The sequence below is a fragment of the Pocillopora verrucosa genome, chromosome 10 (assembly GCF_036669915.1).
Source record: "Pocillopora verrucosa isolate sample1 chromosome 10, ASM3666991v2, whole genome shotgun sequence".
Lineage (NCBI taxonomy): Eukaryota > Metazoa > Cnidaria > Anthozoa > Scleractinia > Pocilloporidae > Pocillopora > Pocillopora verrucosa.
In genome coordinates this window covers 2,357,532-2,383,561 of record NC_089321.1, presented here as the reverse complement: position 1 = coordinate 2,383,561, position 26,030 = coordinate 2,357,532, and the positions used below count along the sequence as shown (strand labels likewise).

At 39.2% G+C, this 26,030-nt stretch overlaps 1 protein-coding gene across 2 annotated transcripts in view; it reads right to left on the bottom strand.

Moving 5' to 3' along the window:
- Positions 1 to 25,939, bottom strand: part of LOC131791114 (A-kinase anchor protein 9) — a 48,225-nt gene extending 22,286 nt beyond the window's left edge. For both annotated transcript variants that reach the window (XM_066173441.1, XM_059108428.2), the window contains exons 1-15: positions 25,780 to 25,939; positions 25,366 to 25,659; positions 24,720 to 24,794; positions 20,606 to 22,339; positions 19,142 to 19,372; positions 16,887 to 18,924; positions 16,034 to 16,455; positions 15,562 to 15,749; positions 14,895 to 15,072; positions 13,960 to 14,316; positions 6,835 to 7,009; positions 5,930 to 6,153; positions 4,122 to 4,918; positions 1,668 to 3,595; positions 54 to 397 (exon numbers count right to left, since the gene is read on the bottom strand). In XM_066173441.1, the coding sequence (XP_066029538.1) occupies positions 54 to 397; positions 1,668 to 3,595; positions 4,122 to 4,918; positions 5,930 to 6,153; positions 6,835 to 7,009; positions 13,960 to 14,316; positions 14,895 to 15,072; positions 15,562 to 15,749; positions 16,034 to 16,455; positions 16,887 to 18,924; positions 19,142 to 19,372; positions 20,606 to 22,339; positions 24,720 to 24,794; positions 25,366 to 25,659; positions 25,780 to 25,833 (9,039 nt within the window). In that variant the 5' untranslated portion in view covers positions 25,834 to 25,939. The remainder of the gene's footprint in view (positions 1 to 53; positions 398 to 1,667; positions 3,596 to 4,121; positions 4,919 to 5,929; positions 6,154 to 6,834; positions 7,010 to 13,959; positions 14,317 to 14,894; positions 15,073 to 15,561; positions 15,750 to 16,033; positions 16,456 to 16,886; positions 18,925 to 19,141; positions 19,373 to 20,605; positions 22,340 to 24,719; positions 24,795 to 25,365; positions 25,660 to 25,779) is intronic.
- Between the last annotated feature and the right edge of the window lie 91 nt (positions 25,940 to 26,030).

Below are 26,030 nucleotides of genomic sequence, written 5' to 3'. Positions count from 1 at the left end.
AGCAAAAAGTGTTAGGAAGGAAGTTGCACTAAAAAACAAACAGACAAACAAACCTCGTGTTCAGACTCTAACCGAGCAGTCATCTCGGTGAACTTTTCCATGTGAGTTCGAACCAGTTCTTCTCGGACAGCCTCGAGTTCACGATCATGCTGCTCCTTTAACATCTGTAGCTGTAACTCTTGTTGTTGGCTGAGGTTACCGCTGAGTGCTTCTTCCAACCGTGCCATATCAGCGTTTTTCTCCTCTTCCAGCTGGGCTTTCTCGGTGGCCAGCTCTTCGTTGAATCTCAACTGCAATGCTTTCATCTCAGCATCGTGTTTTTGCTGTTGAGCATCGAGTTCGCTCAGATGTTGGGCTTCCTGTTCCTGTCGAGCTTGCGCCATGGCAGCTTGGTGTTCTGTGAAAGATGCAAGAATCAAAACAAGAGTCCCTTGGTTAAATTCTTCGTGAAAAGACGGCAAACCTACATGAAAATCTAGCCTTTATGAAGAGCTCCTATGCGGTCTACGCACTCTGTAATCAACAGAGAACCAGAGTACATCAATCAACCTTGCAACTAGGTTCATCGAACGATGTCAAAACGTCTCACCTCAGAGTCAGGACACAGTAAAATTACGAGAATTCAAAGTATTTTAGGGGAGAAATTTCACCTTTGATTTACTGCGGTTGAAAACCTGAAGTCTGCACCATTACTTTCTGAACTAAACCGAGGGATTGGACCGGAAATTTTGCAAAGATATCGCTAATAAAATCGCTATAAACATCACGTGGCAAACATTATGAAAGACTAAATGTATTCCAAAAACTTTGCAGCCCTGGAAAACCGCAGTTCTTTGTCTTTTGAGATCTCAAGGGACCTTCTGGTAAATCGGAATTGCTAGCTTTGACACCTTCTCTCACAGCTTCCAAACTAGCGAGTAAATCTAGAATAGTAAGTAAATATTGAGAAATGACACGGTCACTGAAATACTAGTTCGATAATTGCTCAAAACTATTCTTCTGAGGCAAAAAAAATACCATGGAAATGCTGCCAGATAATCCTATCAATTCCTTTTCCCGTAACGAATGCAAACAAACACACAAAGAAATTACAATTGGTAATGAACGTCGCGGAAATGAAGATGTCCCAAGAGATGGTTTCTGAAAAGGAATCGATTACTGGAAGTATACATATAAAGAGCTTTCTTTCAACCTTTAACACCCAAACATCAGTATGCATATTCTCAATACTGATCTCCACATATTTTCTAGGATGCTGACAAAGAGAATTTGTTTAACGATCAAGAGCCTCTTAAGTTAGTGATCATTTCCTTTATTCTTGTGACCTGAATGTTCGATTCAGGGTTGATATTGTAAGGAGAAATTAGATGCTAGTCTCTCCTAGTGCTCAAAGTGTTGAAGACGTATATAATTTACTTCATTGAAAGAGGAAAATTCCGCCTTAATTGGCTACTTCGTAACGGACAAAAAAATTTCATCGTCATACTAAGAACACGAACAAAAATTAAGCAAAAAAAAAATATAGATGTAAAATAATACTAATAATAGGACAAAAAATAGATTCCAACACCTTTTTTTGGTTAAGCAGTCACATGAATTTTTTTCTCAATTTTCGTTTTTATGAGGCTACTCGTCAAGAACGTAGAACAGCTAAAGGTTTACTTTACCTGCTTCAAGTTGCGATCTCTCTTCGGCCATTTTTTCGTCTAATCTATTTTTTATCTTGTCTTTCTCTTCCTCCAAACGAGCCCTCGTGGCTTCCACCTCATTATCAGCAGCTAACTGAACCTGTTCCTGAAGGGTTTTCACTTCATGTAACATATCCTCTTTGAGTTTTTCCATTTCTTGCAAATGTTCCGCTTCGAGTTGCCGCTTGACTTCGTCAAGTTGTTCATCAAATTTCTCTTGAGAATACGGTTGTATTTCACCTTTGGCTTTCTCCTCAGCTTGCACAGCGTCTAAAGCTTGCGCGAAAGCCTCTTTAAGCTTTGCTATCTCCTCTTCGTTTTCTCTCTCGAGCTGCTCACGTAAGGCCTTTAGTTCGTTTTCATGTTCCCTTTCCAAATCATCCTTCAAAACGTCAAACCTTTCTTGTTCGGACGAGTCAAGAATCTGTTCCCTGAGAGCTTCAACCTCTTCACTCATCTGTACTTTGAAGGTTTCCATTTCATTTTGATGCTCGGCACTAAGTCGTTCTTTCAGAGCGTCAAGTTCTATCTGATGCTTCTTCTCAAGTTCCTCTGCGATAAGTTGCAATTTTGCCTCGTCTGAAGCGACAAGGAGTTCTTCCTTCAAAGCTTCAACATTTTCGGCAAAAAGCTCCTTCGTTTCTTTTAGCTCTTGCTGATGTTTAGCTTCCAGCTCTCTCCTTAAAGACACAAGCTCTGTTTCTTGTGCAGTTTTTGTATTATTGTATATGTCTTTAAATTGTTCTCTCTCAGTTTCAAGCCTCGCTGCTAACTCATCGATTTCCTTTCGACAATTTTCCAACTCCTCTAACGAGTATTTTTCACTGTCGCCACCTTCACTGTCATCCTTAGATAAGCTGTTTTCCTTCAAAAATTCAATTTCCTTCTCATAGTGCTGCTTTATGTCTTGAATTTTTGCTTCATACTGTGCGAACAATTCTTCCTCGTTGCTCACGCCTTTGGACATCCATTGTTTGGAGAGTTCTAATTCTTCTTTGAGGTCTTTGAGCTGCGATTCATATTCTTCGCTCAAGTCTTTGACCTGCTTTTCATGTTGCTCGAGAATTTGATGTATTTTTTCCTCGTAATCTTGAATAGTATCGTCCTTCCTGGAGCTATCTTCAACCATCTCCAACTTAGCTTCTTCCACTTTCTGAACTGCTTCCAAAGCAAGCTCTGCTCTTACACTAGATACCTCATCTAACAAATCACTGAACTGTCTACGTTTTAGATCGTTTACTTCCTTTTCATGGCTCTCATTCAAATCTATCAAAAGCTCCTCTTTGCTGCTCACCTCTCGTCGTAAATCCTCCATTTCCTTTTCATGCTTTTCGTTCAGGTCCATTTTCAATTGCCGTAGTGCCTTACGATGTTCAATTTCCATCCCTTCTATTTGAGAGGATAACCTCAGAGCAGTTCTCTCGTAGTCTTTCTGACCTTCCATTCTCAGTTCCTCCATATCTTTCTCGTGTGTTTCGCTCAGATTAAGTCGCATCTTTTCCAAAGCCTGTGCATTTTTCAAGGCCATTTTGGCGCTCATTTTCGCAAAATCCTTCATCTTCTCCTCTTGGAACTGCCCCCTTAAATCTTCAAGTTCAATCTCATGGCGTGACCTAAGCGATCGTATTTCATCTTCATGTTGTTCTTTCAACTCTTCTCTGCACGCTTCAAGTTCTTTTTCCTTAATCTTTTCAAAATCAAGTTTTAGACTTTCAATTTCTTGCTCTTGTTTATCCTGAAGATCTCTCACAATCTTTTGAAGGTTTTCTTCGTATTTTCCACCGAGATCTTTCATGGTACTTTCTAGCTCAGAAAACTGTTTCTCGTCCATGTCTGTCTTGACTTTGAGCAATTCAGTTTGCAGTTCACCAATTTCTCTAGCATGCTGTTGTTCCTTGGAGATGTATCTAACAATGGAAGATGCAAAATGATAACTTGACTTAACAAGTTACGAGAATGACAAAAAGACGATGACATTTCTAATTCGTGTTTACAGCGTTCAAATGTCATATTCAAACAATAAAAACACCACGCGTGTTTTTCACTCTCGCATGTCATCTTAAACAATAAAGCACCACGCGTGTTTATTCCTGCTGATGAGAGTAATCGTGAGAGAATTGAAAACCTTGATCGATTTTTACTTCTGGATTGACGTTGATTAGCTTTTTAACAGAAGTATTGAATATGAGGCTACCACTGACTTTGAAATGCTTAAGAGTTAATTTTTTTTATGCACGCTAACACGATTTGAACATCTGTGAGACTCTCGTAAAGAACGCATGGGTACCATTACTACCAACAGCCTTTCTAATCTTTCGCAGACAATTCAAAATTCTCTACGGTTTCGATAACAAAATACACTCGCAAAAAACACTGCACCTGAACGTATCCTTTTTTCATCAATATTATTTTTTTTAAATACATGTACGTTACCTTCTCTCCATATCTTCCGCAAGTTTTTCCAGTTCCCTTACATGCTCTAACTCTCTCTCCATCTTCTCCTGCTCCAACTGCGATCTGAGCTTCTCTACCTCTTCGGCGTGCTTCTGATCAGCTTCAACTAACCGCCTCTCGAACTCGGCCTTCAAATTCTGCAGCTCCGACAAGTGCGTCGCCTTCAGCTCACTCCGCTGCTGCTCCAGCTGCGCCCGCGCGTTTTCCAGCTGTTGCGCATGCTCTTTAGCAGTGTCATCGTAGGTTCCTTCTAAGTCCTCTCTCATCCGTGACAACTTTTCATGTTCGCGTTTGACTTGTTCGTTGATCTCTTGGATCTCCTCCTCGTGAATCTTCTCCAAACGCCGTCTTGCCTCTGCAGCCTGTTCAAGCAGCTGTGCTTGTTCGTTCCTCATAAACTCTATTTCCTCAGCGTGTCTTCTTCCCAGATCATCCAAAGCTGCATTTGTAACTTCGGATCTTTCCTTTTCAAGCTCTTCCCGTAGCTCCTCCAACTCCTGTGCATGTTGTTCTCCAAGAGTTTGTTCCATTTCTTCAAGTTTTTCTCGGAACTCTTCCATAAGTTCATTTCGCAATCCGTTCAACTCGCTCTGGTGTTTTTCATCTGTAGCAATTAGGCTTTGCTGTAATTCATTCTCAAAGTCTTCCTGGTGTTTTTCCGTGATTCCTAGTACTTCCTTTTCTAGTTTTTGTTCAAATTGCTCTGCCTGTTTGGACAGTTTTTCGCTCAGTTCGTATTCATGCTTCTCCTTGAGTTCATCCATGTCTTTCTCAAGCTACGAGAAAAAGACAGAAAAAAAAACAGCACTAAAACTACTTGGCAAACTGTGTTGTGGGTTTTCTCTCATAGGCTTTGAGAGGTCCTCGTCACGCTAGTTCAAGCTAAGTGATTCTTAACCAGTAACTCGAAATGACAAAGCTACGCAAGATTGAAATGAAGGAGTGAAGTAAAGCTTCCAAATTGGAAGAATTTTGACGAAAATAAGCAAAACAGAGCTATGACATTTCGAAGCTATCTAGACTCTATCACCAAGTAAAAATTCACCATTACAGTTTCTTCAGAAAGAAGAGCAAATTAATGCTTTGTTTTTCAATTCGAAAACGCATCAGTTCCGTTCCGTCAGTTCTGCTAAATAACAGACTTGCGAGGGTTTGGAAACGGCATTGTAATTTTGTTCTGCTAATCTTATAACTTATTACTCAGGCGCTCCGTTGGACTACTTAGTTTAACCCTTTAACTCCCAGAAGTGATTAGCATGTAACTTCTCCCTATAATATCCATACATTATCCAGCAAACTGATAGGGAGAATAATCGAACTCATCAGGAACAAGATATTACCTTGACCGAACACCAAATTCTCATAAACAATTTACAAGGAAATGTGTAGCAGCCAGGGGGGGGGGGAGAATTACAAATCAAATCTTTGGGGTTAAAGGGTTAAGATTCGGGGTCGTTCGTGTTCAGTCAGTTATCGTTGTCGAGACTCTAAACTGTATATGTGAAATCAACCTGTTCATACCTGGGCTTCAACAACTAATTGAAAAGCATGTGAGAACACTGTGTGGAAGGGATGACATTGTTACTTACTTTAAACAAGTCTTTCACAAGGCAAATTTCGCATGTTATTAAAAAAAAATGTGTGAAAATCGTACGAAGACTGAATGGGTCTAGATTTTAGCATTACGAAACCATGAGTGCACGCTTATATGCATCTAAATGTGAAACCCACTCTAAATAAAAAAAATTAAGAAGAGGAAAAATTTTAAGAGTGAATTCATCACTCACTTGTGTCATCTTTTCAGTTATTGCATCTACTTCTTGCGCGTGTTTTTCTCTCATTTCGTCTAGTTTTTGTTGCCAATCGTGCTCAGTCTCCAAACGGGCAGTCTCGACCTTGATAGCAGTCTCAGCCAGGAAACTGGCGGTGAGTTCGTTCAACTCGTCGTGATGCGAAGTTTCTAGTTGCAACTGAACAGCTCCCATAACCTCTTGGTGTCGCTGGTCAAGATCTTAACGATAAAAAGAAAAAAAAACGGATTGTTAATTCTCCTCTCTAGCTTCTTCACATTTTCTTGTAAAGTAGTTACGAGAATCTGGTGTTAGATCAAGATGAAAGCTTCCAACTGATAACGTTGAGTATTCTCGTTACCTGCTGGCTGGATGATGCAAAGATATTAGAGGGACAAGTTACGTGTTAATAACTTCTGGGAGCTTGAGGGTTAAATAAATGTGCACCACCACGCTATTTATAAGGGAGGAATTTACCTTCAACCTTAGGATGATTAACCCTAATACCTTTACACCCTGACATCAGTATTTATATTCTCTACACCAATCTCTTTACAATCCCTATGGCACTGACAAAGAGAATTTGTGTTGTAATCAGGAGCTTCTTAAATTGGTGATCGCTTCCTTTATTCTTATGACCTTCACACTTGTTTTTGGGGATTCCAACATTCTCTTTGTCCCGCGCTTGTTAAAACACGATTATAAAAGTCTTTCTTCACTCAACTTGGGGCTAAAACTTTACCATCTTTCTTAGGCTAATAACTTCACGTTAATTCACAAGTCAAAAGAGTAGATTCAATCATTTGACTCCTCTGATCGTAATGTTTCCGCAATGTCCGAGCCTGCGAGGTCATCGCTCATTTATTTCTCCTAAGATGTCCACACATTTTCCATTATCTTACCTTCCCTCAGTTCTTCCATTTGTTGCTGATGAACGTCGTCAATCTCCAACATGTCCTTCGAGTGTTGTCTGTCCAGCACATTCTTCATAGTTCCAACTTGCTGAAGACGCTGCGATTCCAGTTCGTTCTTGAGCTCCCAGAGTTTTTGCTCAAACTCAGAATTCATCCGTGTCATCTGGAAAAGAAGAAACACAGAAAGAAACCGAAAGCGTTAGGCCGAAAGCGTAGAGGACGCCATCTTTGTTTACCGACTGGGTGACGCGTGTTAACACCAGACAGGAGCTTTTGTTGTATGTTTGTTTTAGCACAGTGTTCACGACCTCAGCAATTATTCATCCCAAACAAAGAACAATAGAACTGTACAATTGTGATTCAACAATTCATCAAAAGAAGTTCAAACTAAATTAGAGTTTAAAAGGTTGTGTCATTTATCTAAAAGATATCTGTTTTGCATATCACACCTTTGCGTCGATCTTACTCTCATCTGCTCTGACAAAGAGCTAACGCTCGAAACGTCAGCTTTGAAACTTGGTGTCCAATTTACATTATCAACTCAGTTGATATAACCAAATTATTTTACTCTGATTGGCCCCAGTCGAGTGGTTTTTTTATACAATTTAAAAACCTAAACTCAAACGGGTCAGGTGGAGAATAGAAGGCTATTAGAATTTTGGACCGTTACTTCAATCTTTGTTACTAAATTTTTCATTAATGCATTGTATGAAAAATTTCCGCTGTCTTTTTTTCTTGGGATAAACAGATATCCAATATCTATCTTGCAAAAAGCAACTGACTTCAAGACAAGTAAGAACTTGTGTTTAGAATGCAATTTTTTTTCTTGCCGAAAGAAACTGAACTGTCAGACGTCCACCATCCTGAGGTGTGATCCAAAAATCTTGAAAATGCAAAAAAAACATTTGACCTCGTTCTGGAAAAATCAATCACTGCTCTAGCGCACTAAAACTAACGATTAACCCTTTGATCCTCAATAGTGACTTGCATCTAATTTCTCCTTACAATATCACCCCTCAATCACACATTTAAGTCACGAGAATAAAGCAAACGATCACCAACTAAAGGAACTCTTAATTTAAAACCAATCTTATTGTCATAACCTTAAAAAATGAGTACAGTGTGCAATTTTGCACGTTCGGGTGTATGGGTAAAAAATGTGGTTACGGAAACAATATTTCTCTATGCTTCTCTGCTCTGTTGTTCAATTTTTTTTTTTCAGGCTGACATGCTTACAATATATGTTGAATTTGAAGCACCGCGTCAAAAGGGCTGAATAAATTCATCACGTTCGAAGCTTGGTCTCATTCAAAATCTGTTTCCTTCTTTGCTTAAAGCACTAATTTTGCTCACATAGTTCCGAAGAAATTTCCTATTCTTTGTTGTGGGATACACCAAAGATTGTCCTATGAGACATTCGCATTTGCAAGACCAGAAAAGGGTAAAATCGAGCTAACAAATGAGCTCTGCATCTCTGTAAAATTAATTATTTTTAAAGCATATAGCTCTCTTTATCGCAACACTCTGTGTCAATAAGGAACCACTAACATGATGAAGGGGCTAAAAGTTGTTTTCTAAAGACACTATTTCTCATTGTTTCGATGATATAGCAGCAGAATATTCTGATCTTATATACGATGATATCTCAAGCCTCAAGGATTTACAGCTTCTGCTTGAGGTTGATGATTGTCAATGAGAAGGGTTCCCGCTTTCTAACTGAATAGATCATCATATAAATTATGTAAATAATAAAAAAAAAGGTGTTGTGTCTGCTAGAATCGAGGAAAAAAACACATCTCTAGCAAGTAAACCCACAATTAATTGAGAAGATTTGTATTTTAAATTATTCTCCTTCAAAAGAGTATTGGGAACAATGAATTTTAGAAAAACGTACTAAGGGAACTACATAATTCTGAAAAAAAAATAACATATGGATATGTAATTGGAGAACTGTGATATCCCACAAGGTGGGAACTTCTAATCTTTGGAAAAAAAAAAAAAAAAAAAAAAGCGGCGAGCGGATTAAGAACATCACGTACAGTATTTTATAGGGATGGCACTACATGACCGTTATACGACGATCTTACAAAGCAGGGAAGCAATGTACATAATCACCGAAATCTTCTACGTGACTTTTACGCTACAGACTCTTCTGATACACCTGCCAAAACTGAGTGTTACTTTCACTTGTTAATTGGACCAACCTCCTTTTCAATTTGAATCGCTTTTGTAGATATTTTCGTACGCCCAGTTTCGACCAAAAGCCACAATAATGGTACTCAATGTGACATGAAAAGGACAAAGGAAACAAACAAAACAAACACAAATAACTGCCGACAATGCAAACAACGAACAGTCACCCAAGCAATTAAACATTAACAATGGCTCGCCGTTAATCGAAAGCCAGCTCGATGATTTCTAGCTAGTGAGCATGCCCAAGGCGTCAGATTAACACTGGAATAACTATCCTGAAGCAGTCATTAAAAATAAATATTCAATGCTTACTCTCGATTTCTTGAGCGAAATTATTGATATTTGCTCATTAAGCGCGGGAGAACGATGAAATATCACTCGCTTATGTCGTTAAGTGCACTCCGGCGATCGCAGCTCGCAAGGAGGTTATATTTTAACTGAGCATAAAATGTTTCACGGCAACATGATAGAAGAATGACGCGCAAAGAAATCCTGATCGCAAACTAATTTAAACTACACGTTCATCTGTAAGCAAAGTGGTCTAATAACCAATAACTTTAATAACATGTGCTAGGTTAGATGACACAAATTAGTTCCAATTCCTTTGAAACATTTCTAACTTTTTCGGCCGATCGCAGGGCGAAAACAAATCTACCCAATGATACGTTTTAGCACATCGTGGTAAGAAAAGAGTAGTAGAAACAATTCCAACAAAATTTATATGTCAAAAGATCGAAATGAAAGAGCTTTCAAATTAACATCGTAAATGAGATATACTATTGTTTACCTGAGTATTTCCAGGTACAGTCCAGATGTAGAGCGAAATAGATTCACAAAGAGTAAAAAACCAACGTTTTTGTCGGTTAAAAACCCGTGCAACGGTCCATCGCTGAAATTATCGCCTTTTCAGTTAATTGCTATGTTTTGGTGCGCCTGATGTTTCGATGGCCGGGAGCCAATGAGGTTATGTTGTGGTGAAATTGGGTGATGGAGATTAAAGATTTAAAACTTTTCATTTCTGACGGGTTTGTTTACTCGTGGAAAAGGAATAAAAAATAAGCGTTTTCTTTCACACAAGGCAAAGACAAAGAAAACTTCACCAGATGTAACAAGCTTCTTTGGCATTTTCAATTTGGCTTAAAAATAAATTCTAACAAAATAATAATAAACGAAAAGGAAGCGAGAGATGGCAAAATATTGCTCAAAGGGCGTCTGTAATTAAATGGCGTGACACGAAACGACACGTAACGGAAGGGTCACTATTTTGACGGAATAAACTGTGCCAACCAATCACAAAATTCGTTACATAATTAAAAACAGGTGGGTAACCGGTGATGCACGTCCTCTCGACAATTTGGATTGGTTGGCCGGGAAACGCGTCGAGGAATAATAAATTCGCATTCTCCACGGACAAAATAAAAGATACGAACACATTCGGTTCTAACTTGTTTCGATTCTCTAGAAGCTTAACTGACTTGCGTTTCATTCAGATTGAAAGTAATCTCGAAACTCTCCAAAAATGCGGAATAAAAATTATTAGATAGGAAACGGCAAATGCTAACGCTCAATCTTGCTCAGATTGGTGAGATTCTGTTGTAATCGTTGTGAAGTCGAGTAAATTTATAATCAAGTAACAAGTCCAAAATGCAAAGTATTGTATTAACGACTCGCTCGTGTGTAACGTAGAAAAAAATCACTAGCACAAGCAATATCACTGACAACATCGGTTACTAGACTAAATTACGTCTATATTAACATAAAGTACCACAATAAAAATAAAACGCTAGGAGCAGAAATCTTGTTTCGTCGAGGCTTACAAAAAAACCCGAAAATTTCCCACCTTGAAACAGTCTCGCTCTAGCAGCGAGTTGACGAGCCACAACGAAAGATCGCACCATTCCATATGTAAACTTCACTCGAGCCACCGGAGTCAAGTAAAGGTCGCTTGTGAATGACACAATTTACAGCACATTCAGATGAGTATTCAGTTCGGATCAAAAAAGCAATTAGTCCGCCGTTTCATCACAAAAATAGGCCGTTCGTACTACTGCTGTAAGCTGGTTCCATCTTTCTTCCGGCGTTATTCCCATCGGGAATTTTTTTCGCAACACAACAGGACATGGCGTACAGCTTCGACTCGAGACGCGACGGCTTTCAGCGGATATTAATGTTTGGCCTGGCCGGTGGATATTGTCATCAATATTTGCCTGGGAATTTGGTTTTTGACTCCCACAAAGGTTACGTATATCCAGGCAACCGGCGCTATCGGAGTAACGATGAACAAACCTGACTATATTGTTGTAAACGATCGAAAAACCTTTTTGTTTACACTTTGCAAAACAAAAAATTTTTTCAGCAAATGAGGTGTTTCAAAATGAGAAGAGTTGATATTTTGACTGGCGTTGACAATAATTCTCGACAATGTAGTTTGCCGCGAAACAATGTACCTTGAGAATGGAACCGACAAAGTTTATTTTAAATTTGAAAGTCACATTTCAAATTAATTTGTAAATTAAAGGTTTACGAAGTTTTTTATATGACAAATTTCAGCTTTACCAAAAGAACACGTGATCAATTTAGGGACTGAAAATCGCTGTCACGCGAAAGAATTTCTAGGGAAAAAAATAAATGCATTTTTATTCTTAAAATTCAGAGAGATATTTTGTTTATTTGTTTGTTTTGAAAGTCACAGACTAATCAAATTGCCAAATTTATTTTCGCAGGGTATTCATGAAATCATTGGACATCGCTATGGCAGCAATCAATCGCAAAAATCACGATAACAATTTTAAAAAATGTCCTCAAGTCAGGTCTTTTAGACACTAGTTCTAAAAGTCGGTGCGATAAAATGATAGACGGTGCCTTTTTTTTTTTTTAAACCAGTCTCACATTAACTACTTTCACACATAAGAGCCTTTCCATATACGACGGGTGAGCCAGAATGGCACTGCTTACGAGAACTCGCCCTACGACGCTTTCTTTTTGAAAAGCCATCATAATGATGTTTTTGTCTTTCATTTGCCAATCTTATCTTTAACCTTAATCGCACGAGTCAAGCGCACGAGACGAGCGAGCGAGAGCGACCACCCTTACCCACTTCGCTTCGCGTTCGTTAGAGGAGAAGTATCCTCAATAAATCATATATCTTTCCACCGCCATAAAAAGACGTACATCAAATTTTCTCGTAGAGGTGTTATGATGTTCCACAGAGGAGGCATCCGTTGGGATGCTGTGTTCAAATTTCTAAAAGTTTGACCATGAACGCCGCCATTTCTAAAACAATGACTAGCCCAGCTGAAAGCCCAAATAGCGGAAATCATCAAACGCGCTTCGCGGTTACGGCTATCAAAAAAAAAATTAACAACAAAAGAAGAAGAACTGGAAACATGTCGTGATAAAATTAAAGTATAAAGAACACACAGTTATCGCAGTCTGAGTGAAACCAGGGCAACACAAGAAGCAACGAAACTTTTTGGTCCTCTCTCCAAGAATTATCCCTTTATTAAAATTCACCGCCATTATATAAAAAAAAATCTTATTTTCTCTTTGATAGCAAAGTATTTAAAAATATTAATATTTTTGTTTGATCTCACAACAATCCATCATTTGAGATTATTTCTTTAAGAAAAGTACATAATATTGCCTAGGGTTCCACAATATTCGCTTTACGAGACCAGACATTCTCCTCTTAAATTTTTCATTTCCTGTATGAACATTTCAAATATTCCTCTACCGAACAACGTATCTATTTGTTTATAATTTATTTATCAAGTAAGGCACATACTTTCAACCATTGCGTCTATGAAAAATATTCAGTTTATATTATTCTGTATTTGAATTGTCATTTCTGAAATTTAACTAACCATATTTAATACAGTTTTTGATATTCAATTCAAGCATTCACCTGAGTCAACGAGGGCATCCATGCACGAAAGAAAATTTTAAGATTTGTTTTCTGTTATGTCTTTCACGCGTCTTTTCATAAAACGTCACAAACAAATAACGGACATGCTGACAACCTTAATGCCCTCAATTAAAAAAAGTTTAGCCTAGTAGGTGCCGAAATCGAGGAATATTTTGGAAAGCCAGCCGTCTGACGCGGGTGGCCAGAAACGGCGGGAAAACTCAATAGGCCAATCAGAGAAAAGAAGGCGGCTGCCCTAGTTCACTCAGACAATACAGATGAAACTCACCACATGTACAGATCTAGATTAAAATGTTACAACAAACATTACGTTTTACGTATTAACACGTCAACAGATCTGTGTGCGACGACTCCTTCCCCACCCTCGTTTCCCCACCTCGAAAAACGGAATTGTAAGTATCATAGTTTTACAAGATTACCCACGGTTAGCTGGCTACAATTAGAACATTTCTGAAAATATTTTGATAAAACGAGAGGTAATTTCACCACCAAACGACACGCATTTACAGTACAAAATGGGTAGCTGCTAAACTACATAATGGGGACTCTGTTGGTTTCTTCTTTTTCAAAAGACAAAAAGCAATGACAGTTTGTCTCCAAGTAGTGTATTCACCACCAGATTTCTCTGACCATTCCCTTTTCCCTAATTTCTATAAAAACACTATCAAAACTCTTAAGTAAATACAAACAGAATTCTGTCTAGGAAACGGAAGCGCAACAACCTCTTGGTAAATTAACAACATTAGGATACGTACGGAGATGTATGAAAAGCTTGAAATACTAATGGTAACTTCAAAATACGTGCCAGGCACCATTCCATGATAACACGGATCAATGACAGAATCTAAACAACTGCGCACCAACCCCTTCCCCAAAACAATAACAGTCAACTGAAAACATGTTAGAATTAAAGTTTGGTGAAGGGAAGTTACCCAGATACTGACATTGATCTGATAACAATATTTTAATACTATAAGCAGTTTTCACCACAACACCTGTTCCTGATGCAAGGCTTTGAGCTGACCAATCTCGCCGCCATAATGATCGTTCAAGCTAGCTTCCAGTCTCCTCAACTGCTGCTGGTAATCCTCGTCCAAATCGGTCCGCAACTGTTGCATCGAGGCGGAGTACTGGTTCTCTAAGTCCGAGCGGGTCTCTAACAGATTTTTGTTGTACTGCTCTCTGATGTATTCCTCTTTGGACAAGAATTCCATCTCTTTCTGATGGAATTCGTGTTCCCATTCCTGCAGTTGTTGCTCTTTTTGTCTCATTTCCTCCTCGAGGCGTTCTTTCTCGTGTAAGAGCAGCTCTTCTTTATCGAGCAGTTTTGACTCAATAGCTTCCAGTTCAATCTATGGGAAATAAATCTCTGATAGTAAATAAATTTTTTTTTACTTTTTCTACACGAGAACTGTATCGCAGTTCATCATGTAGTGCTTAGCATTGTCTAAGAGAGAAAAAAAACTAATAGTTTACAAATTCGGTCCAACTTGAGTCAACTCAAGCCATAATGGGGGGAGGGGAGGGGGGGTTAAGTGGTAAACGAAAAGTTAAAAATTACTTCAGAGCTTACCGCGGTTTTTATAGCATGAGGTGACTTGGAGTGTTCTAAACCGGATGCTAAGCTATCGGAGATAACACCTGAGAAGGGGGTTGGGAGTGGGAAAGCAGTTGTATAAGAGTGAAATGACTTGCTTAAATACGCAACCTAATCCCTCACGACGAAGCTCGAGCCCGCATTACTCGATCTGGAGTTCAACGGGCTAACCACTTGGAGACTGCGTCGACCACAAATCGAGTGAAGTCAAATCAATTCAAGTAATCACGTCACTAGATGACTTCGAATCAAAATTAACACTGCTTTTCAAGGCAAACCTAACCAAAATTGAGAAATATTCATCCACACTACACGTGAACCGTCTCAAGTTACCTGAAGTTCGTTCTTTTCCTTCCTAAGTTCTTTCTCAAACAGATCTTTCTGCCTGATGATCTCGTTTAGTTTGGCTTGCTTGATCAACTGTTCTTGTAGGGCAGCTCTCTCACGACTCAGTTCTCGCTCCAAAACTTCCTTCTGGCGAAGTTTCTCAGATAGTCGTTCTCGTTCAAGTCTAAAGAACAAAAAAACCGAGTCAAAGACTTAGAACGATTAAATTGGGGGAAAAAGAAAGAGCTTGAGCGCTGTTACAATAAACACTGATAAGTTTTCGAAATTTCACACTCGGTTTTTCCTGATAAAGATAAAATCCCTCTCGTAAAAAAAAAAACTCTCCATAGACCATCGATTACCTTCAACAACAGTTGCCTCAACAAAACAAACCAAAGTCAGGGGCACGGACGAGTTAGGAAGTTATTATTTCAAATTTCATTAAATTCCATTTTGTTTTGCGAGGACCTCGCTCGCAACTTATTGTTTCCTCGGCTGTTTCCTGACCCGTAGCAACCACGCTTCGAGTTTTTTATCACGTGAAAGTCAAAAGCAGTATGGAATCCTCTCGGTCCAATTTCGGACATAAGGTCGTCTAACGCGAATGAAAAAATCGAACACTCCAAAATCAGATCCTAGACAAAAGAGGTTACTCAACATCCTGCTCATCTACCTTAAACTATCTTCTAAAGCGTTCTTCTCCTCCAGCACGTCCACATAAGAGTTGCGGTCTTTCTTTTGTTGTTCAAGCTGCTGTAACAACGAATCTCTTTGACTCTGAAGCACGAGTAACTGACGACCGAACGCGTCCTGCACATCATCAGAGACTGAGTCCGACGTTGAGATCCTGTCGCGCAACTCCTGCGATTGACAAATAAATGAAAAATTTAACTGACTGGTTTGTGAAGCAAAAAGAGCAACCTTGAATCTCTCGCAATGTACAACCACAGCATCGTGAAAGAAAAGACGCAAAAATTCCACTCAAAAATTTCACTCAATTATCGAGCACTCGTTGAAGATTAGGAAAACACACAAGACTTTCGCTCAAATTTCGAAAAATTTTTAAGTCTTTCATATGATTTTTAATAATTTTTTTCCTTACATACCACACCCAATGAATGGTACACACAAAAAGAAGTATTCACCTCAATTACTTGCTCGTGTTGTTGCAGTCTTTCCGTCAGTTCTCCCCTCTCCTTCGCCAATTCGGCGTCCTTCTCCTTGATCACATTCAGCAGCTTGTTCTTTTCTTCTCTTAGCTCACCTTCGACTCGAATTCTCTCCTGAAGTCTCTCTTGCAACAAGTTCAACTCCTGAAGGGACTCATAGTTCTCTCTGTCCATTGCGGTCAATTGCTCCTCAAGCTGTCTTTTACTGAGTTCCAGCGCGCGTTCACGGGCCTCTCTCTCCTGCATCTCAGCTCTGTAATTTTCTCTTTCCTTATCGAGCTCTTTCTTTGTCTCCTGCAGTTGCTGGCTTAGTTTAACTTCGACCATGTTTTTCTGTCGGACCAACTCTTGCATCTGGTTGAGTTTTGTTGTTAGATCAGATTGCTTTGAGACAGAACCTTAAAAAATAAACGACACAAAAGAAAAAATGGTTATGGGCATCAGGTCCCGAGGCATCCACTTAAACTCTTGGTTGATCTTCTTTTCCGGCATTTCGCTTCCATCTGTACTAAGCACAATTGAATTTAAAATCGCCTATATGTTCAAGTAACGCTTAACTCCAACGAGGGTCTTTTCTAATAGCAACACGCGTGGGTCTCGCGCACTTCACGTGCTTTGGACTATCGCTGCTGGACTTTTTCAATAAGCATGTATTTGTTGAATATTTAAATTGCATAGTGTTTCCTCCTGAGCATTTTGATTTTCACAATCAACCAAAAGTTGATTGAGGATAGATTACCAATCGAAATAGATTTTGAAGTCATTAGGTTTCGAGCAATGCCTTTTCTTCGTAGCATAAATGAAAGTAATGAAATAAAAATCTCCATACCTTCGTTAAATCCAGCACCGGGTAAAACCTCCAGAGTATCGGCAGATTCTTGTACAAACAGTGGTTCCTCTTGCACAACCTGACTGGAGACAGGGCTGAGACTTGGCTCCAATGGGGCCGTCATCTGTTCAAGCACCCTATGAGTATCTGTCAGCACCTGAATCTCATTCAGAAGCCTGTCCCGCTCGCTAGTTACCTCAGAAATTTCCTGGTCCTTGTTTGCCAACTTGTTTCGTAATCGGGTATTCTCCTCTTCTTCCTTTGCAACTTTATACAGCAACGCTTCTTGCGCGGATGCGATCCTTTCTTCGCTCTCTTGTAGGAACTGTTTCTTCAGCCGTGAGATTTCTCTCTCCTTCTCCTGCTTCAGCTGCGTGGAGATCACCAGCGGGTCATCTTCTTCTCCAAACGCCAGACGTCCTTCACCAGTGTCTGACAACTGCTGCTCGTAGTAACTCCTTAAATCTGCCACTTCTTGTTGATGCTTCTCAAGGACTTTCTCAAGCACCTCCATAAATTCTTTTTCTTTGTTGCTAACCGCATCGACGGCCTCTTTCTCTAATCTTTCTCTTTCATTCTGTGCATGCTCTTTTAACGTTAGTATCTGGCCCTCGTAATCTTCCTTCAGTCTTGCAACCTCTTCACTCTGTCCCACTGAATCTCCACCTCCTTCTTCACCACTAAAACATCTTATCTTCGTCTCCAAAGCTTCTTTCTCCTCGAACAACGTCTTGACTTTTCTCTCCAATTTTTTCGTCGCCCCAAGGTGTTCTGCCTGAAGTGCTTTCATTTCGCTCTCGTGTTCCTCCTGAGCTCCCGATTGTAATTCTCGCATCTGTTCCTCTAAGTTGCTAGTGTACTGAGCAAGATTCGCTCTGAACACCTCCATTTCCTGTCCGTGCGTCGATTGCAGTGTTTCGTTCTCCGATTCTAAATCCTTCACTCGCTGCACTAGCTCTTGAATCGCTTTCTTATATTGAGCTTCAAGGTGAGCTTTCGTTTCGGCAAGCTTTTGCTCGTACTTCGCAGATTCATTGCCAAGCTCTAACACCAACTGTTTCTCCAGCTCGGCTGTTTGTTCTTGTTGTTTTTGCATGGATTGTTCATACTGCGCAACGTCGCTGCTGTGTTCTTCCTCAAAGCTCGACAAGTTGTCTTCTAGTTCAGCAATTTCCTTTTGTTTTTTCTTTAACTCGTTCTTCAGCTCGCTAATTTCACTTGCACTTGAAGTTTTCATGTCTTTCAACTGTTCTTTCAGATCTTCTACAACTGCATCTTTCTGAGCAACGACATCTCTCGCCCGAGCTAGATCATTGTCAGAGTCTTCTTTCATCTTTTTCATCTGTTGTTCCAAGTTATGATTGAACGCGATCTGCTTGTCTGAAGTTTCCTTCAGCACGTTCAGCTCACTTTCGTGGATTTGTTTCAGCTTCTCAATCTGTTCCTGCCTTACTTTGTCCACCTCGAGTCCCGATTCTTCCAGTTGCTCACTCATCGATAGTTTCAGATTCTCAAACTCGGCGACATGTTTAGAACTTAGGGCCTGTAGCTCATCTTGGTGCTCTACTCTGAGTTTCTCAATTTCACCAGCATTCACCTCTTGAACATCACGAAGCTTTTCCTCCAATTGATGCACATTACCCTTGTGTTCTTCTACCTCACTTTTGAAAGTTCCAACATCGGCGTTTAGCTGATCAATCGTTCTAGTCTTTTGCAGCAGCTCCTCGTTAATTTGACCAAGCGTTCTATTTTTCTCTTGAATTTCTTCGTTCATTCGATCAAGTCTTCTATTTTTCTCTTGCAGCTCTTGACTTGTTTTTTCAAGAGCTCTAATTTTCTCTTTTAACTCCTCGTTGATCTGATCTATAGTAGCCTTGTAGTTTTCTTCGTCTTTCTCCTTCAGACTGTACATTTCAATGATTACATTGTCCTTCTCCGATATCTCGCTCTGAAGATCTTCTATCAAGGATTTGGTGTCTTGCAGTTCTTTGGAAGCCTTGTTCATTTCTGATTGTTGGGTTTTGAGGCTACTGTCGCTCTAAGAAATTAAAATATATCAAACTAAATGTTAATCGCGCAAACAAGAGGACAAATCTCAAAGAAAGACAGCTTTGTAGCTTAACACTTGTTCCCGCACAAACCGCATGCTGTTATTTGAGTTAACCCTACACTACAGGGCCATTAAAAATAGGAAAAATGAAACCACTCCAAATCTGTTAGTCAAATTTCTTAGCCTCTTGAAGAGCTTTACCAACCTGTACTAGTTGCTCCTGAAGCATCTTAATCTGTTCAGTTAACTCCTTAGTTTCCAGGGTAGCGTCTTGTTTAGCATTTATCTGCTCACTCTCACTTTCTGAAAGCTTGGTCATCAAATCTCTCACAGTCTCTTCTCTTCTTTCCATGGCCTCTTGGAGCTCTAGCAACTGGTCCTGGGACCCACTCAAACGATCAGCAAGTTGTTCAGATTGAGTGCGGTACGTGGAGACCTTCAAACAAGATATTAAGGTTAAACGTTTTTATCATTGGGGGCTTAGTTTTTTTACACCCTCACATCAGTATGCATATCCTCCATACTGTTCTCTATACGTTTCCTAAGATGGTGACAAGGAGAATTTGTTTAACAATCAACAGCTTCTTTAGTTTATTATCATTTCCTTTATTCTCATGACCTTACAGGGCGTGAAATTGCGCCTAATACAGGCGCCAATGCGACTAAATTTTTCACTTTGGCGACCAAATCCTGAAAGTTAGTCGCCAAATTGGCGACTACAACGTTTCATCATAACCTTACTAAGAGATATAGTGAATTAAATAAATTTGTAAAGATAAATCCGCGGCAAACTTCCTCGTTAAGTTTGTTTCCAAAACGTAGCACATGCATCTCGATCGATAACTAGACGCCATCTTGGATTTAGATAAGCCTGACCGTTGTATATCATACATCCTAGTGTCCACTTTGTAGCACCTTAAAGATCTTTTCCCTAACTTAATTTTGGAGGGTCTATCTAGAACGCTGACAGCGTAAAGAAAGATTTTGTTTGTCTTTGAAAATGGCGACCAACTTTTTTTGAATTGGCTACCACTTTGAAGAATTTAGGAGCCAAGTGGCTATCAGAAAAAAAAGTTAATTTCACGCCCTGCCTTAATGTTTGATTCAGGGGTGAGATTGTCGGGAGAAATTGGTTGCTTATCACTCTCAGGTGCTAAAGGTTAATAACCCAACGGGCACTAGACCCTATGGCGGTTGAAAATGAAAACTACTAAAACTTCAGCCATTTACTTGCGAAAGCGACCAAGAAGTAGTTTTTCTGCACTATACCAAATCATTTGTAAGCACACAGGAAAAGAGAATTACGAAAAAATATTAACTGAAGGACATTGTTAAATACCAGTTGCATCATGGAAGGAGGTACAGCTATGAGGGTAATTAACAGTGTGATCGCCGGAAAAAAAGATTTAACCCTATAACTCCCATTAGTGACCAAGACAGAATTTCTCCTTACAATATCAATACACTATCAACCAGATAAGTGATGAGAATAAAGAAATATATCAATTAGGGGATAATTAGTTGATCCAATTCTAAATTCTCTGAACTAACATTATTAGAATTGTATGGTTGACAGTAAGGAGAATTACAATTTTGATCTGGGAGTGAAAGGGTTAAGAGGGCTATTTCTTACAAGATTAAGAACTAGTACACGTTCAGAAATACTTACATCACTTTCAAGCTGTTGAATTCGTGACTTCATCTGCTCGTCGTTCTTCCTCAGATCTTCAAGTTCCTCATCCTTCTCAGCAAACTGATCCATCAGCTGCATCAGTTTCTTGTCCCTCTCTCCTATCACTGTGTCCAACTCATTCTGCTTGTTCAGGAGCTGCTCTGACAGTCCATCCAAGCTTGTCTTACTCTCCGTCAGCTGCTCTTGTAATGCTTGGTAATCTTTGCCAAGTTGTTCAACAGTTTGTTGCTTGATTTTCAGGTTTTCCTTCAAATTTTCCAACAATGATGACTCAGACTGTGAGTTGTCCTCCAGTGCTTCTACCTCACCCTGGAGTCTGGTGACTTCTTGTTCAAGTTCAGTGCATCTGGCCTGGCTTCTTTGAAATTCATTTTGCAGTTCTTCAAAATGACTCAACTCATCTTTCTTGGATTCTAACTCTTTTGAAAGATCTTCAACTTTAGCTCTCGTGTCTTCCATATCATAATTTCCTTTTTCCAACTCTTCTATCTTAGCTCGCAGTTCCTCATTTTCATTGCTGAGTTGCTGAACTGTTTCTTGTTTAAGTTTGACGTTTTCTCTCAAGTTCTCCATCTGAGATGATTCAGAAAGTGAGTTGTCTTCTGCCAAGGCAAGTTGATGTTTCAAATATGAAACTTGCTGTTCAAGCTCTTTGTTTGCATCTTGGCTCTTCTCAAACTCTGACTGAAGAGTTTGTAGTTTTTCAAGCTGTTCATCCTTTGCTTTTGATTCCTCGCTTAACTCCTGGAGTTTCTGGTAGCTTTCCTCAAGAAGTCCTTTTACATCTGTTGTCCCTTGGGCATCTAATCTCTCCTTCAGTTCTTCATTCTCCTTGTTAAGCTGTTCCATTGTTTCCTGTTTGAGTCGAAGGTTCTCTCTGAGGTTTTCCACTTCAGATTTCTCCTCAAAAGATTGATCTTCTACCCTTAAATTTTCCATTTGAGCTTCAAGTGCAGTCACTTGCCTTCTACTCTCTTCAAGTTCGTTTTGGACGTTTTGTAAGCTTCCAAGTCTCTCTTCAAGTTGTGACTTCAAGTACTGCAAGTTTCCAATCTCACTCTCTTTCTCCCACAACATTTTAGAAAGTTCATCCACTTTGTGAGAACTTTCCTGCACCTTTCCACTGGCACTTTCATCAAATGATTTCAATCGTGCAGCAAGTTCACTGTTTTCTTGCTGAAGTTTCACTAAGACTTCCTCTTTAGCACTTAAGGTCTCTTTCAAGTTCTCCAACTCTGAGAAGTCTGTTTGCATATCACCACCTTGTGACGTCTGTTTCTTTAACCTTGTATTTTCATCCTCAAGAAACCTATTTCTTTCATTCAGTCCATCCAAAGTCATTTGCTGGGCGTTCATTTTAACCTTCAACTCTTCAAGTTGCCCACCATCAGGCTTTCCTTCCCTCTGTTCACCTTGTTCTAGTTTGGCTCGAAGATCCTGATTTTCTTTGTTTATGTCTTGAAGAATGGACTGCTTCATCTGTAAACTTTCTTTCATTTCTTCTACTTGCCTGCTGAGGTCCTTGATTACTGAGCCTCCAGACTGATCTTGCAACATTAGTTCAAGTCTTCCCTTTAACTCAGCATTTTCACGACTGATCTGCTTCAATGCTGCCTTTTTAGCAGTAAGCTCTTCTTCCAATTCTTGTGCCTTGTTCTTCAATTCATTTCGTTCTATATTTGCAATGTCATAGCTGTCCAATCCACCTTCCTATTCAAGGAGAGAAACAACAATATGAACAAAGCAAACGAAAGAATCATATGCTTGCACTTGGCAAACAAGCCATGCAAAGAAACTGTACCATGCAGATACCAGCATTACCACACTGTAGAGATTGTAGTCAGTTAATAAAAGCTGTCAAAGAATATGTTGTCATGGCTGGTTTGCAGCAACATCATAATAATATAGCAGTTTTCAACAGTCTCAATAATAATCAAGGATTGATTTTGTTTTGCTTTACATGTGCTTTTCCTCTTGATAGGTCAGAAAACTTGTAACATTTTCTCAACCAATCAGATTCAAATATTAAAACCACTTGCAACTTGGTCATGCGTGTTTTCCCACCCTTCAGGCAATTTGAGCATTTTTTCTTTGGTTTGTCATTGGCTGCTCTCAGCATTTTTCTTCTGTCTGATTGGCCTTTGTTGTAATTTTGGTTTTGGTTTAAAGACTTTTGATCTAAAAGCAATCTAGTTGGAAAGTTTGACAGTATAACAGTTTTAGAAACAGTTAACACATTTGTTTCTGAGCCTGGTAAATTTAAAATTCTTTAAATCTGCATTTTAAGGGAAGAACTGAACTCAAAACAATAAGGGCCTAAAAACAGGAACATTTCATAGACTCTCAGGGAAAAATAATGTGTTGCAGTCAAGTGGACCAAGTAACATTTTTAAGCCAGTGGAAAATTCAAAGGCTCCCTGAAGGCAACTACTTTAATTAAGACAACTTTTGAGGAGAAGAGAGGCAACACATTGACATAGCAAGTCACCATGTCATGTTCAACCTGAGAGTTGAAAAGCCATTCTATACCACAATAATAACCTAATTCTATACCACAACAATAAGCTAATTTTCACTCAACTTCTCAGGTGATCTACCCCAGAAAATAAAATGTAATCCTAAGGTAAATTGCCCAAATCATTCCATACACTTGCTAATACATCGTCGGTACTGTATCCAGATATTCGTTCAGTTTTTCTTTTCAAAACATAACGTAATTAACAGTTTTGTTCTGGCAACTTTTGCAACATGCACCAAGCAAAACACAAAACCAAGATGGCGGACAAAAATCAGACAAAAGGTGAAGACAAGTTCTCAGATTCTCTTGGGAACAAAAAACTAGTTACTAGTCTCCCACAAAATCTATTGTGGTTCTTGGGTGCTGGTTCAAATTGTTTCTGGTGTGCCGAGAAATTCGCATAAAGTCTTAAATTTTTGACATATAGGCACCTGAGAGGAAAAAAACATGACATACTCAGTACGTCATATAGGCACTCAAGGGGTAAACTTGGTTGCCTCCTTTTGACAGGATTATTATGCCTAATTAGGGGCCAATAAATTATAAAAAAGCCAAGCCATACAAATACATAATGTTTTCTAGGACATTGTTGCTTTTTTGTGTTCCTAATAATGTTGCAAAATAAGATATAAAAACAAAAACCAACAGGAAAATATGAATACATGCTCATATTATTTCACTCTGCATGGATATTCAGCATTCAAGCTTAGAAACATACAGATTATGTCTTTCGTTTAGAGATTATTGTGTACAAAGCAAGATGCTCTATGCAGACTAATCTTCACAAACATTTTGTGGAATTATATCGATTCGGTGTCTGTATTAACCTATCGACTTTTACATCCAAATAACAAGCTAAGATATAACAAAACGTCCTGTAAAGGTGAAATTTCCTTTAATCTGATAAGTATTGAAACAGCTGCACACACTCATGCATTACAATTATAATTTTAAAATGCTTGAGGGGTTTTATGGTGCATAGGTTTATATTGTTGTAGCAACAAAACTATTTAATGAAATGCACTGCAAACAAAGTTAAATGCAAATAATATGAGAGCCAGGGCAGAAAAACACCAGTAGATTTGACTAAATGGATACTTATGTTGTCAGTTTTATGATGCACTAAATTCTCCCAAAATTAATATATTTTCATGTCTGAACTAAACCTGGATAAGTGATTTATTCCTCTAATCTACGCACATAACTGGCCATGAAGTTAATTGTGCAAGCAAATAATTTCTTCCATATTGACTTCCCAGAAGGACAATCAAAGAAAGAATGCAAATGGAGAGGTGTTAATGACCACTTTGGTGAAATAATAAATTTTTTTTCAAGATCACGTTTAAATTTTTCAAACGAAATATTATCTCGACAATTTCGTATAAAATAGACAAGGAATCAAAATTGTAAACGAGTCAGCACACCCTGCTGTTCCTGTACAAACATTTGTCTAACAAGACTATTAAAACGGCAGATTACGGAAACTTGATATATATATTATCCTTTACAACAAAGCCACAACAAAACACAAGCTGCATGAACATAAATAAAAAGCACAACTTGTTTCCCCACCTCAGAATAATCTCCGCTGGTATACTCACTCCCACTGACAAAGCTTCCCGATTGCGAGTTTTGCTCTTGTTCCGCCTGAAAATGGGTAAAATATAACAGTGTTATCTTAATATTTTATGAGCATACAGCGTTGAAGGTCATTGACTACAAACACCGCGTCTTCCGTTGTTATGCGTTTGCCCACGCACCACGAAGCGCTAATACTTTTCTAATCAATTTAACTTCTTCAGAAAAACAAATTCACGAGAAAGTAGACTTAAGGAGCAACAAAGAAACACCGAAAACAACATATTAAGATCTGCAGCTTCTTGTGTATTTTCTCTTGAATATATATCGCACGGGTATCATAATCTGTTTATGCCTGAACATGCGATCTACTGATCTCAATATCGGATTTCCGAAAACGGTAGTTTGCGAGCCAACAAGTCAAACTTCAAAACTTAAATAGAATCTATATTCCGAGTTCTAACTTAATAAACACATGGTTCGTGTAGAAATTAATCAATTTTCCAACAAAAACTTAGTGAATATCTTTGCAACTCAACGTGTCTATTTCGTGTCAATATCAACGCACAGTTGCTACTTTCGTGATTCATTTCCTCTCTCACTTTGATCGATCTTTAAAAAAAATCTCTTTCCAACTCACGTCAAAAGGAATTGGAGAGCCCACTTCGGAAGCGATAGATGGCGCATCTCTATCCGTGTCTGCTTGGCTTATTTCCTCCACTTCCATGTCTTCTCCTTCATTTTTGGGAACTTTTTCTTCGGCAGCAACTGCAGCTTCAGGTTGTGCAGGCTTCGTGCCTCGATCTTGCGAGGTGCTTCTTCGTCGTCGCTCTCCAGGTGAAGGACTCCGCGCCGAACCACTCGTTGAAGACCTATCTTTTTTCTTTTTTTTCTTCGTCCCTGATCCCGATTTCTTCTTCTGGAACATCTTCAGCTGCAAGTGAAAAACAACGAGGAAGGATTAGCGTCAAAGAAAGAGCAGCTGAAATGCAAACTAGCGAGAGTAGTTTATGAACTTCGCGCGCTCGGCCACGTCACACAGTTGAATTCTTACCTTTTCCTTTCCTGCTTCCAGTTTTTTCTGCCTTTCTGAATCGTCACTTTCCATGGCGAAGCAATCGAGAGTTTCTGTCTCGTCCACGAGGAGATTTTACGGAAATATCATTTACGCACGCTCCGATCCACTTTGACCAACACAACCGCCATTTTCAGGTTTGTTGTCGGCTCTTCGTAATCTTGATCACGTGAGTTCCGGTTCATTCGGCTAATTTCCAGACTATAACGAAATTCGAGACATAAGGCTGA